Source organism: Orycteropus afer, unplaced genomic scaffold, assembly GCF_000298275.1.
Source record: "Orycteropus afer afer isolate SDZICR_OR568_19922 unplaced genomic scaffold, OryAfe1.0 scaffold00102, whole genome shotgun sequence".
NCBI classification, from domain to species: Eukaryota; Metazoa; Chordata; class Mammalia; order Tubulidentata; family Orycteropodidae; genus Orycteropus; species Orycteropus afer.
In genome coordinates this window covers 9,846,519-9,861,564 of record NW_006921689.1, presented here as the reverse complement: position 1 = coordinate 9,861,564, position 15,046 = coordinate 9,846,519, and the positions used below count along the sequence as shown (strand labels likewise).

General features: G+C 39.3%; 1 protein-coding gene across 1 annotated transcript in view; it reads right to left on the bottom strand.

Moving 5' to 3' along the window:
- Positions 1–15,046, bottom strand: part of PTPRD (protein tyrosine phosphatase receptor type D) — a 463,281-nt gene that overhangs the window by 13,065 nt on the left and 435,170 nt on the right. Inside the window, exons 31-33 of the mRNA XM_042781300.1 lie at positions 2,095–2,380; positions 1,489–1,667; positions 743–869 (exon numbers count right to left, since the gene is read on the bottom strand). Of these exons, the coding sequence (XP_042637234.1) occupies positions 743–869; positions 1,489–1,667; positions 2,095–2,380 (592 nt within the window). The remainder of the gene's footprint in view (positions 1–742; positions 870–1,488; positions 1,668–2,094; positions 2,381–15,046) is intronic.

The following is a 15,046-nucleotide window of genomic DNA, read 5'->3' as shown; positions in this document are numbered from 1 at the left end:
TGTCTGGGTTCAAGGCTTTTATCCCCTTTCTCCTGCTCTTCCGGCCTGCTACTCTGGCGTCCCTGCGTTGTCTCTCCTCACCTGTAAGCCTGGGGCTGACTCACCCAAAGAATAAGGGGGAAAAAAAAACTCAGTGCCACCAAGTCGTTTCTGACTCATAGTGACCCCCTCTGTGTTTCCAAGGTGGTAAATCTTTACGGAAGTAGATTGCACAGTCTTTCTTCTGCACAGTGGCTGGAGAGTTTGAACTGCCAACCTTCTGGTTAGCAGTCAAATGCCTTAGGCACTGCATCACCAGAACTCCCTATCCTAAAGAATCATTTAGCTTAATTAGTATCTGCCTTGAGCATTGTGCTCATATAAAGAAGTATCTGTATGGGATTAAATTGACAACAGCAACTCAAAAGGTTCGGTAGGAAGCATAGGGCACAATGAGTTTATGTTATGGGGAGGAGTAATTCAAAACAGATGGTGAGAATGGTTGCACAACTTGAAGAATGTAATCAATGCCACTGAGTTGTACGTGTAGAAAATGTTGAACTGGTATGTGCTATGGTGCATATATACTTTGATATGAATTTGCAAATTGGAAAGCAACAAAGAGCAATGGCTTGGATTGTGCCCAGAATAGTCTGCATTTACAGAAATGACAATGGCACTTGGATTAGTACAATAAAATCCACATGCCTCCATGGGGTGAAAGTCTTATGAAGAAATGCACTTAAAAGGACAACACACTTACTCTGCCCATTTCACGCAGCTTAGTGAGCATCACAACAATGGTGGAATTGTGTTCCCAGAGCATCCGCCAGAAGTCCTCTGTGGTCTCTGCCAAAGGACCCTGGGTAGCGATGTAGGCTTTCTGTTGTCTGAATTACAGAGAATGAAAAGAAGGTGTTAAAGTACTGAGAGATCACACAAAGACTCATGGGTGGAATGTAAACATCAACCCATTGATAAAAAAAGTTAAAATATACTATTAATACAATTGTAATCAATTCCCCTTAAGATTGCTTAACCAAATCATAACATTTAAAACACCTGGAGGACTTCACAAAAGAAATTGCTCTGTTAATATTATGATATATGTCCTTAGCATTACTATTTAAATTTTAGTGCAATGCTAGTAGCTCAACTTCATGTGTCACATAAATCACTTAAGAAATATTTAGTTGTGCTGCTTCATTTTCTAGAAATGACTCTCACACAGACTACTAAATTTATGAAATATGATGCAAAACAATTTCTTTATTAACTCCTTCCACTGCCAAACGGCTCTGAAAGAAGAGTGCAAGGCCAGATCAAAAACCCGTGAGCGTTTCTTCTTGCTCCTATCCAAAGTAATAAAAAACAAATACCAAGAGACTGAAAGCTGACCTATGCCGAAAGAAAATGGCTTTGAATTGAGATGAAATGCATTCTGGTTAGGAATCTAGGGTGCATGTAAATATCAAAGCTTTGGACTGTTAGGGGAGCAAAAGCATCTACCTGTATCCATCAATAAAGCTGGCATTGATGTAATCGGATCCTTCTACTCCTCGGATAGGCTGCAGGCATACCCTTGTGGATTCATATGGCATAATATTAACAAGGCGGTTTTTGAATTTATTACATGGAAGATTGGCACTGATGAATCTTGAGGTGTGAGCTTTAGAGCTGGCTAGTCGCTGTTGAATGGAGGAAAAGAGAAATCCGACAAAGATAATTTTAGCCTCTGGTTTGAATGCAGTACACTCAAGATTTCCTTTTAGACATAAATCTTTTGTTTACTTAGGAGTAGAGGACTATTCAAACTGCATTGCTTTTCACTTCTTCCTAATGACTCCATATTGAATTTTAAAATACTATGTTCTGAGAGTGTGATCTCTCAATTTACATTCAGATACAAAAGAGCTCAAGCTATTGTTAGGAAGTAAAGAAGAGAAGACAGAAAGTGGAAGAAAGCATTTTATACTCAAAACACCAGAGGAGAAGGTCAAGTGAATCTTGTACTTCCTTTTAGAAAGATTGAAGTTTAGGAGAGTAAAGGCACTATTCAAAGATGATCCCAGCATAACTTGTTCCTCATTGGGTACATCGCACTCAATGCCATACCTTAAATTCAAGCTCCATTCCTGTGACATTCTCTCCTGTTTCTATTTGTGTCAGCTTCTGAATGTAGGCATACAAGTTTCTCGCTGGCACTTCGGTATTTCCACAAGTCACTGCTTCTAACAGTGCGTCGTGGATAAAGATGTATTGGTCTTCTGTTTGAACCATGTAATTCCTCTGGGCTCTCATTAAAGTTACATGACCATAAATATCTACAGTTTTTTCATGTTTTATTCTTTCTAGCATGGCATCTATTACAATGAAACAACCAGTCCGGCCAACTCCCGCACTACAAGGGAAAGAAAAGAGAAAAGAAAAGCCCAAGTAAGCTGATCAGGAAGCCAACCTATAATATTATTTTTGTGACTCTTATTAATTGGTTTTATACCAATTGTTGTCTGACTCATGGCAACCTTATACATAACAATGAAACTGTCTGGCCCTGTGCCACCCTTACAGTCACTGCTGTATTTGAGCCCATTGTGTCAGCCACTATGTCAATCCATCTCATTGAAGGTCTCTTTTTTCACTCACCCTCTGCTTTATGAAGTATGATGTAATTCTACTCAAATAGCTATTGTGAGGAGCTCTCTGAAGTCAAAAGCATTATCAAGTCAACATAACCAGAGGGTAGGGAAAAAAAGACTGAGTACAATTATTGGTTTCTAATATAAAAGTATTAATTACTATTCTTTTTCATCATGAATACAACAGATTTATTTTGGAAACAATATGAAAAAGTACAAACATGTAAGCTCTGTACTTTAGAAAGTATATAAAAATATAGGTTAAGATCTAACTAGGTGATGTATTTTTGCAAACTCTCTCAGTCTACTTCAGTTCATTTTACAAAGAAAAATCTAGTAAATCACTCACCTTGAAACTTTTCATATTATAAAACTCAGCAAGGAAGCTCTAAAACCAACCTAGTGGGAAGTTTATAATTAAAATATTAAAATGTTGTTGCGCACTAAAAATAGTGCCAGGTATTCTCAAGGGAAAGAAATGCTTATTAAAAAGCCATCACTAGGGAGTGTGAGTGTGTTTTCTGTTTTTACTGACTTTCCTTTTAGTCTAGAATGCATTTTAAAATTCCAGGTGAAATTCAAGTATTCTGTGCGGGAAAAGCAAAGTCTCAATCTTTGTTACTGAAAAAGCTCTGAAGCGTTTTTTAAACTCCATTACTTGTGGACTTATGGGTTATTTTCCAGTTGGTGGAAACTGATTCAAAGAAGAGGAGGTGAGACAGTCAGCAGAGCACAATGCCTGGACAACAGCTGCAGTTCCAGGGAGACAATCTCATTTACTGAACTGGATCACAGAGGCAGGTGGTTGAAACATTGGAATTTCCTTGAGTGTTGAAAAGAGTGCCAAGAAAATAACACATCTGTGTTATTGCAATGTCAAGATTGGTCTGCGAATTTCCTATTTATCAAACACTTCAGACTGAGTCCATTCACGTGTCAAGTATGGTTCCATCCAAAATACTTTTCTGCTCCTGATCATGGATGTTTACCTGGCTGTTAAACATGTAATCAAGAGGAATACGTATCTATTACCATCATAGAGACCAAGCAATAGGTGGTCTCCTTCATTCAACATATCACAATTTTTTGTCATTTGTGTATCTATCTCTTTGTTTGTCTGTCCATCCATCCATCCATCCACCCATCTCTTCATTTAGTGAACAATGAAGTACTTTGCTAAGTGAATGGGGGATGCTACAAAAAAGATGACTTATATCCACATTTGTTATGGATTGAATTATGCCTCCACAAAATATGTGCTGGAATCCTAACCCCTATACCTGTGAATGTAATCCTGTCTGGAAATAAGGTTGTCTTTTGTAATGGTAATGAGCCCCTATTAGTGCAGGGTGTGAGCTAAACCTAATCACTTGTGAGTTCTAAGGAACAGCACAGAATATAGTATAGACAAGGAAATATATATGGGAAGAGACAAACTCTGTCGGATGGTGACGGAGGCAGATGAATCTATAGGCTCAGGAACTCCAAGGACTGCCTGCTACTAGAAGCAGATATAGACACAAAGAACCTTGCCTAAAGCTTCGCTGTCAATTAGACTTCTAGCCTCCTGAAATGTGAGAATAGAAATTCTGTTCTTTAAAGCCACCTACTTGTGGAATTTCTGTTACAGCAGCAGTAGGTAACTAAGACAAACTTTTAAAGATCTCAGAGTCTGTCAAGAGAGATAATCATTTACATAAATACTTATAATACAAGAAGGAAAGAGGATGTATTGGTTTTGTGGATGATGGAGCATTTGTACAAGGGCTGAAGGACAGGGGACTTAGGAAGCTGGAACAGCAAAAGAGAGGGAACAGCTTTTGTCATCATACTGCTGGCTCTGAGAACTACATGTAAAACTTTTCACTGCCTACTGTGACACTTGTGCAAGGGATGCACCAGAACTCCAAAGTGAATAAGTTTAATGAACACCAGGGAGCCTCTCAACTGAAGTGTCAAGTTCTCTGTGGCAAGTGGCTACAAAGTGGTAAGTTTTGAAACAAAACAATACCTTTACTGAACTACTGAACGGTATAAACCAAATGCATCCTTTTTCAAACTATAGAAGCTTTGTGGTTTGTAGACCAGGTTAAGTGGGAATCTGATAAAGCCACTACTTGAAAATTGCTTACTTTTATATACCCTATACCACAGGGCTTCTGGGTACTGATTCATAGACTTCATTCAAGATCTAAACCCATAAAGAGAGATGACATTGAGATGTCAGGTAAAAGCCTTCTGGGAAAATGTCTTAGAAATGATGGCACATACCTCAGCAGAGAACAAATTAGAAATGTGATGTGAGCATTAATGTATTGATCTGGTGGACTGGTGATTCCAATGTACAAAGTCCTATTTTAGTTAGTTTGTTGTACTAAATAGACAAGGTAGAAGGCAAGCTTCTCCCGATAATCTCCCAGGCAGGATTAATCACCCTGTACCCCAGATCTCTTGATGCCTTCAAGAACCCTCCACTATAGTCTCAGGCCCACTGTACATCTGTCAATGTGTTGTACTGCAGTGGCTTGCACGTTGCTGTGATGCTGGAAGCTATGCCACTGGTATTTCAAATACTAGCAGGGTCACCCACGGTGGACAGGTTTCAATGGAGTATCCAGATTAAGGCAGGCTAGGAAGAAAGGCTTGCTGATGTACTTTAGAAAATTAGCCAATGACAACTTTATGGGTCATAACAGAATCATGCTGGAAGATGAGCCCCCAAAGGTTGGAAGACACTAAAAATATACAGTAGCCACTACAATGGACTCTATGAATGGTCCAATGATCATGAAGATGTCACATAACTGGGCAATGTTTTCTTCTGTCATATATAAGGTGTCCAGGAGCCAGTGCCAACTCCATAGCAATGATCAAAATAATCCCAGCTGCATATTATTAATAATTAGTCTAGTGGGATGCCAACCATTGAGAACAGAACTTTTTGTCATCTTTGTGCCCCCTTCATCAAAAGAAGGCAATACGTGCTCAATAATTTAATAAGTGAATGAATTAGTGATAGGCATGACAGGCCAAATATAATGAACAGCTCACCCAGGTAAGGTAAGTCTACTTAGGAACCAAGCCTCTTTGGTTAGTCAAAGAAATTCTACCTTCGTCAAAGGGTTGGAAGGATGCAGGCAATATGTGATGATTGTTCTGCATAGGGTTTGCTAGGGAGCAGGGAGACAGGAAAACCGTTTTGATTAGTCTTGGCATCTCAGTCTCCTGAGAGCACCATCACACTGAAATCGAAAAAATGAAGATTTAACCTGGGAAAGGGAAGCGGCCCCCATGTTTGGCAAGTCCTAAGACTATGACTAACATCACTCTCTCCCTTTTTTCTTTTCCCATGTTAATTGTTTCTGTAAATTGTCTTCACTGTCTTTCTGCATTGCTTCTAATTGGACTCAACTTGATGCAATTGTTGCTAGCGGAAACCATATCTTATGCCTTACAACTGAGCCCCATATATCTCATCAATTCTAGAAAATAGCAGGGATGTTTTCTCAAAATATGCATCAGGGACTATTCAAATGTCTGGATGATGCATGGTTCTATATTCTAGCAGAAAGATACCACAGGATCTTGCAAAACTGGTAGGAATAACTGCACCTTCAAATAATATCAACTTCTTTATGAGGATGATGATGCATTTTTCCCCCAAAAAAAGTGAAGGAGGAAAAGAAGCAAATAAATGTTCAAGTCTAAATCATGTGTAGGGAAAAGAGAATAAAAGAGAACTATGACTTGAATAAAAGTGAGGTCCCCTCTCCTTGAGAAGAGAAAACATTGTTAACTTGCCCAATCTTGCTGTTTTTATGGACAACAACGAAAGAGCTGGCCCTTGGTAATTATGCATTACCTCTTCTCTGGGTAAGAGCTCTTCAGGAGTTTAAATATTAGAGGTGTCTCTTAGTATGAAGCAAAACAATAAGGTTCAAAATGGTTCAGTCATGGCCTATGTAAACAAGGGCAGTGCATGCATTGCATAGCAACCAAATCCCTTGCACGTAGGATTTTGTCCAGAGTAGGAAATAGGAAGCTATGGCCTGCTCAAAGATGGCAGCCTACAGTGCTTTTTTTTTTTTTTTTTTTTGTGGTTGGCTATTATCTTCGAGCAGGCTACTGCTGCCTGTTTCCTACATGGATCAAAATCCAATATACAAGAGCTTTGACTGCATTGAAACATGTACACTGCCCTTGTTCTGTTGGCCATTACCAACCAGTTCAAACTGGTTAGAAGCCCTGGTTTAATATATATATTCCAGTGACTGAGTGACCTGAAAACGTCACTTAGCCTCTTTTCTGTTTCCTATTTTTCTTACGTGATTTAAAAAAACCCCAAAAAAACTCACTGCCATCAAGTCAGATCCAACTCATAGTGACCCCTCCTTAGGTTTCCAAGGTAGTATCACTACAGAAGTACATTGCCCAATCTTCCTTTCGAGGAGTAGCTGGTGGGTTTGAACCACCTGCCTTCTGGTTTGCAGTCATATGTCTTAGGCACCTTGTTGTTGTTATCAGATGCCCTTGCAGAGACTGTGACTCATAGTGACACCATGTGACAGAGCAGAACTGTCCCATATGGTTTTCTAGGGTGTAATCTCTGTGGGATCAGATCTCCACATCTTTCTCCTGAGGAGCCACTGGGTGGGTTCAAATCGCCAACCTTTCCTTCAGCAACCAAGCACTTAACTGCTGGCCCACGGAGGCTCCCAGCTGATTATCCAGAAAGGCTAATTATCTAGTAAGTTCTGAGGCTTAATTAATCATACCAAGTGTTTTGCTAACCTAAAGGAAGAGGAAGATCATTGTGGGTACAAACTCCTTTTTAAAAAAAAAAAAAAATTCCACCTTTGAATTCGACAACAAGGAACAGGTAACGTAACTCTGGGAAAATCATGATAGAATCACTATGGGATTATTTGAGATTTGGCTTTTAAAATCTTGTTTTAATCTTCCTCCTCAACCTACTCTTCCATTTCTCCTATTTCTAATAAGTAATGCCTTGCAATTTCAGGAACTTTCTGCTTTCCCAAGTATCACCATGTTAACAGAGATGGCAGTGAAGAGCTTTCTCAGCACAGCCCGGCATCCTAGGGGCATTTGGTAAGTGTTATGTTTCCTTGCCCTAGAGGAGCTCTAAGGAGCTCTGGTAGCATAGTGCCTAAGGCACTTGACTGCTAACCAGAAGGCTGGCTGTTCAAACCCACCAGCCACTCCTTGGCAGGAAGGTGGGGCAATCTACTTCCATAGTGATACCACCTCAGAAACTCAAGGAGGGGTCACTATGAGTTGGGGCCGACTCAACGGCACATAACAACAACAGTTTCCTTTCTCTTACTCTGCCTTGAATGGGAAATGGCTGAGTAGGGATTCAACCACAGGTGCTCTGATGCTAAAATTTATAACCGCATTCCATAGCACTGTCCCTGTTTCACATTGCTTTCTGCCATTTGGATCAGCAACAATCGCCAAATATACTGTTGTTAGTATCTGCCTTCAAGTGTGCTCCAATTCAACCTTATATATATTCAACCTTGTCTATAACAAAATGAAATGTTGCTTGGTCCCATACCACCTTCATGATTGTTGACATTCTCAAGTCCATCGTAGAGGTTGTTGCTTAAAAAAAAACCAAACTCACTGCTGTGGAGTCAGTTCCGACTCATAGTGACCCCCTCCTCTGGTTTCTGAGGTGGTATCTCTACAGAAGTAGATTGCCCAACCTTCCTTCCAAGGAGAGGCTACTGCTGTTGTTGTTGTTATTATGTGCCATCAAGTCAGACCTGACTCATAGCGACCCTTTCTTGGGTTTCCGAGGGGGTATCACCACGGAAGTGTATTGCCCAACCTTCCCTCTGAGGTGGGCCTTCCAATTTAGGGGTCTCATCTTCCAGGCATTTGACTGCTAACCAAAAGCCTGGCGGTTCAAACCCACCAGCCACTCCTCAGAAGAAAGGCTGGGCAATCTACTTCTATAGTGATACTGCCTCAGAAACCCAACAAGGGGTCGCTAGGAGTCGAGTCTGACTGACGGCACACAACAACAACATCTTCTAGCACTACATCAAATAATAATCTTTTATGATTCATAAGGCTTTCACTGGATAATTTTCAGAATTAGATTGCCAGGCCATTCTTCCTAGTCTGTCTCAGACTGGAAACGCCACTAAAACTTGTCTGCCATGGGTGACCATGCTGGTATTTGAAATACTGGTGGAATAGCTTGCAGCAACACAGTGACATGCAAGCCAGTATGATGAACTGGCAGACAGGTGGTGGGAAATACAATGTTAAATGAAATTAGCCAAAAGGAATTCCATCTTGTGTGTTATGTTTCATCAATCCTGTGAGAGAATACAACTTCTATCAAGTTGGAAACCAAAATCAAAGATGAACTCTGAATGTCATCTTCAGAAATCTACCATACCCGTTCAGGCTGTGGCTCATCAATAACCTTATTTTTTTTCATTTGATACTGTGGCTCATCAATAACCTTATTATTATTTTTTTTTGATACCTTTGCTGATTATCTTCCTATTTCTCTGGATTGCTCTGTCGCTGTCTGTTTCTATAATTTCTCTACTTCTGCTCCCTCCAAAGTGCAAACAATGACCCTAAAATTGCATTCTTCTTTCTCTCATTCCCTTTCACCACTTAGCAAGTCTCCAAAATTATGACTCCTACAGTGTAGTCCTTTCTTTGAGCTCAAGGGAAGACTAACATTTCCCTGGAAAGAAATATTCCAAGTTTCATCAGCATATTCCTCCCACTATCTCTGCTCTCCTAGGCACTCAGGTCCAAAATATAAGAATCACCTTGGATTCTTTTTGCATCTTTCCCTGTACAATAAGAAGTTATAAATTCCTATGGATTCAACCCCATAATTCTATTCCATTAGTCACCAACGGTATGAGTTAGCAAACACTAATTATTAAATCTTGAGGAATTTTGTTTGCCAGTTTGGTAGTCATTATTAAAATAAAATTATATAAACTTGTAATTAAATAATTATAGTAAATATAAAGGTAATACATACTCAAAGATTACCACTTCTTAATTAATTCACTATTATCTATGCTCTTGAGGTGAAAACAGTATGTAATGGTTTTTTACTATGCATCTTTTTTCAGCTTTGCATTCAATGACTTCATGCTTGTAGCTTGAAATCAGTCACAGTGTGAGTATTTACACAAAGGAAATTGGTAAAGGCTACATTTTTTATTTTTTTTCTCAGATGGATTGTGCTTGTACACATTAACTGGCATATACTCACTACGTTAGTAATCTGTTGTTAATCACCCAGGGGCAGGCAGGAAGACACTCATTATTTTGTTCTTTTATGCACATTTGCTGTATATTCTCTCATAAGACTCAGTAGGATATGATTCTACAAATATTTACTGAGTGCCTACCATATGTTAAGATAGTGAAGAACTGGTGAGCCAAACAAAAATGATCCTTTCCTCATGGAGATTATACTTTATTGGAAGGAATTAGACACTGCACAAGCAATCACATGAATAAACATATAATTATAAATCTCAACTATTGCTGTATAGTAAATGTGTAGGATGCTGGCAGAGCATCTGTGAGAAAGTATTCTGTAAATTGATACCTAAAGTAACTTAGATGAGTGAAGATAGGTTAGGGAAGCTTTTGAAGACATAGAGTATCCCAAAGAAAGGCCCTGGAATGGCAAGTAGCTTAACATATTTATCTAACTAAAAGAAAGCCAGGGTAGTTGGATGGCAGAGAGGGAAAGAAGGCATATTCTCCATATTTATTTTCTATTTCAGGGACTGGTTTGTAACATTTTTATTAAATTTACAACCATATTGACAACAGATGTTTAGAATAACTCGAGTTCTTTCTCTTGATACATTTATGGGTTGGCCGGCATATGTCTTTGAATATAATGTTTCATATAAAATATACATGGGTGGTATTATTTCTGAGTCCCTGGATATCTGAGAAGTTCTCTCTCTTGCCTTACATATGAATAGAAACTTAGCTATGTGCACAATTACGGTTGTTGTTAGCTGCTGTCAAGTCAACAACACCCCTCATGCCAAGCCACACACAATGGAATGAAACAGTGCCCAGTCCTGCACCATCTCCATGATCGCATGTGGATCAGTCCATTGTGATCCACAGGGTTTTTACTGCTGATTTTCAGAAGTAGCTTGCCAGGCCTTTCTTCTTTAGTCCATGTAGTCTAGAAGCTTTGCTGAAACCTGGTTAGCATCATAGCAACATATAGGGCTCCACTTACAGAAGAGAAGTGGCTGCACCTGAGGTGCACGGCCAGGAAAGGAAGCCAGGACTCCCGCATAGAAGGTGAAAATTCTAGTATCTTCATCTGAGTGTCACTTAGGCATTGGCTTCACCATTAAACTTGCATGGTTCTCAGGGAATACTTTTTTTCCCTAAAATTCATGGCTTTCCCTCAGTTCTAGTCCAGTCAAACATGCTCAAAGCTTTCCCTAGGACCTCTTATCATGCAGTGGTTAAACACTCATCTGCTAACTAAAAGGTTGGTAGTTCAAACCCACCAGTCACTCTATGGGAAAAGATGTGGCAGTCTGTTTCAGTAAAGATTATAGATCTTTGAAACCCTGTGGGGCAGTTCTACTCTGTCCTCTAGGGTCACTATGAATCAGAATTAAGCCAGTGGCAATAGGTGTGTGGTTTTATTTAGGGGGAGAGGGGTAAAATTTTCCCACCACCTTGCCTTTCTTATCCAAGTCCTTTCACCTCTTTAACATTTATAACTGCTGACATCTTCCCTCCTTCAACGCTCACCTGAAGTGTTGTAACCTTGGTCCAAATTCATCCATTGAGTTACTCCTCATTGGGTTCCTATGACAATTTTATCACTTTCTCAGCAACCACCTTACTTTATTTTCTTTTTCTGCTTATTATCCCTCAGTCAGTTCCTAATGTCCTAGAGAGGAAGACCAGCAGTTTCCTGGCTTCCACTCTGTTTGCCAATTTCCCATGGCCATTTCCATGCCAGGGAAATTGAAGGTGGTCTGCTTGAGTTGCAAACTAAAAAATAAAAATTTTAAAACATGAAACACTCTCTGGGATCCATGACATATAGACGAACCTTCCTCAAGCCCTCAGCATGGGAATACACACCTTTAACAAACATTTACAGTGATAAAGGGTGTTATAATTTGATGAGATCAAAACCACCTGGACTGATGCTTTTACTCTAGTGGTTCAGAAATAACTAACCACAGGCACTATTTTTCCCTTAAGAAATTCAACTTTGAAAATTCAAAGCTTTTAAAAGTATGCCAGCCTACTTGTGTTGGAATTCCCAAGTTCCCAGAGCAGCACATATTTTACTTCCTCCTCCAATTTACTCTTTTTCCTGCCCATCAGCATCTGAGTGCAGTATACCTCTCACCATGAAGGATTTCAGTTCTAACAGCAAATGCATTTTCCTTTGATCCTGAGAAACTCAGCTCCCTCTAGCAGTGATAATGACAGAACCCTATTTAGTGCTGTTTGTTTTTCATCATTTCTACAGCCTTCCACCTGAAACATGATAAGAACAGCAAAACTGATAAAACATCCTTATCTGTTTTCTGCTGGAGTAGTTGCCAAGCACTGAGACACACTTTTCTAAATATCTTTAAAATAAGAAGTGCATAACCCTGTACTTCAGGCTGAGTCCAGCACAATTCACTGCATTTATTATGAAATAATACAGAACATTCCAGCACAAAGGGAAGAGTACAGCACGTTTAAATTAAGTTTAGCACTGTGTTGGTCCCTATAATCCCCTGAACCTACAATCCACTTTTTAGGTTACCTCCCATTGAGGATAATGATTCTATTAATAAGAATCAGACCACAAATGAACTCTAGCTTTGTTGTAATTTCTGCAGCAAACAAAATTCTCGCCAAACTTTAGCCCTTTTTTTTAGTTTTGTTTTTAAACCCAACTTCATTGAGTCACAGACATGCCAGTGTTTACAAGCTGAAAGACTATGCAACCCATTAAACAAATACATCTACTAGGAAATTGTTATTACTCACTATTATCACTCATCGAGTTATAACATTTGTTTTCAATTTCTCAAAACATGATTGAGTTAGTCCCACGAGTTGAAATATGCTTAATGTCCCATGATGCGATACAGCAGTAATGTGCAAAAAGAAAAATTAAGAGGCATAAGGGGGCTATTTTGTGCTAAAACCATCCTGGGGATGTGTTTAAAAGTTGGCTTCTCTGATTAATCTGGTGGAGTTTCAATGCTGACCCTTTACTGATACTTCAATGACCTGGCAAAGAAAGACAATATAATTAGAAGATTTCACAGATCATTTAGTTGGGTGCAAAGACAATAAAATGTGGATCAAAAATCACTGTGAGGATTTTGTACATATATTAGCTCATACTTTGATTAGATACTATAGTTCAGCTATAACAGTGGTGTTTATGGACTGCCAGTATATAAAAATTGAATGTGACAAGGACACCAATGTGAATGGCCTGGATTTTATGACTGAGGCTTATTAATAAGACAACCATCTTGATAAAATTGGAAGGTGACTTTTCCCAGGCTGCTCTTTTGAAACTCTTCTTTCAACCTCTCAAAAGATTCATACTTAATACACAGCAATATTAGGCGACTCATAATTTCAGGGCTCTAAAATTTTGTTGTAGTGTGTCATCATGTTGATTTAGGACAGAATAGAAGTACCCCAAAAGTTTTCCTAGGCTGCAGTCTGTGTGGGATGAAATCACCAGATCTCTTCTCTCCCAGAGTGACTGGCAGATTTGAACTGCTGAAATTCTGGTTAGCAGGGAGTGCTTAACCAATGGCTCACCAGGGCTCCTCCTCTATAAAATACTGACCCATAAATGAGTTCGTAATTCTAGCATCTCTTTTACCCAGAATTCTTATAGAAGTTATATGGATTTCTTTAATATAACCATTCATTGGCCTATATCACTTTATTATGGAGTAAAATTTTAAAAATATATTTTTGAGCAAATTGTCATTGGAATCACAGTAGATGTTGTCCAGGTTAATGAACATAGACATATGCTTATGTCATGTAGTTGTTTTGAAGATCAATCTTGCAATATTCATTAAAATCTCAAATGCACATATTCTTTGCCATAGCACTTCTCGCAACCTGTTAGGAGATATATTTACATATATGTATGGATAAGCTTAGAAAGGGATTTTCATTGTAGCATCATTTGAAATAGCAAAATAATTGGAAAAACAATTTCTAACACTAGGGAGATGGATAAATAAACTATGGTCCATCAATACCATTAATATTATGCAGCAATTAAGAAGAATGAAGTAAATCCAGGTATTAAAAAAAAGATACCAAAGACATTGTTTAACAATTGTTTAACAAAAACACAGTTGCCATTGAGTCAACTCTAACTCATGGTGGTCTCATGTATGACAGAGCAGAGCTGTGCTCTCTAGCTGACCCTTTGGAAGTAGACTTTCTGAGGTACCTCGAGGTGAATTCAAACCTCCAACCTTTTGGTTAGCAGCCAAGCTTGTTAACAGTTTGTACCACCCAGGACTCAAGACAATTGTTGTTGTTAGGTGCCATTTAGTCATTTCCGACTCATAGCGACCCCAGCACAGCAGAACAAAACACTGCCCAATCCCATGCCAGCTCCACAATCCCTGTATACTTGAGCCCATCATTGCAGCCACCATGTCAATCCATCTCGTTGAAGGCCTCTCCCTCTTTCATCGACATATATGACAAGCATGACATCCTTCTCCAGGGAATGGTCCTCTGACTACATGACCAAAGTAGGTGAGACAAAGTCTGGCCGTTCTCGCTTCCAAGGAGCATTTCGGGTGCACTTCCTCCAGGACAGATCGGTTAGTTCTTTTAGCAGTCCATGATACTTTCAGCATTCTTCACCAGCACCACAACTCAAAAGCATCAACGCTTCTTCGGTCTTCCTTATTCATCGTCCAGCTCTCACATGCACACGAGGCAATTGGAAATATGGCTTGTGTCAGGTGCACCCTAGTCCTAAGGAGAGACAGCCTTGCTCCTCAGCACTTGAACCAGTTCCTTTGCGGTTGACCTTCCCAATGCTACACATTGTCTAATGTCCTGATTTCTGCTTCCACTGGCATCGATTGTAGAACGAAGCAATGTGAATTCTTTGACAACTTCAATCTTCTCTTCATTTATTGTGATGCTGCTCATTGGTCTCGTAGGATTTTTGTTTTCTTTATATTGAGACATAATCCATACTGCAGACTGTATTCTTCAACCTTCATTATTAAGTGTGTCAAGTCATCCTCAGTTTCAGCAAGCAAAGTTGTATCATCTGCGTATCTCAGGTTGTTAATGATTCTTCCTCCAATTCTGATGCCACGTTTTTCTTCATATAGTCCAGCTTCTCAGATTAT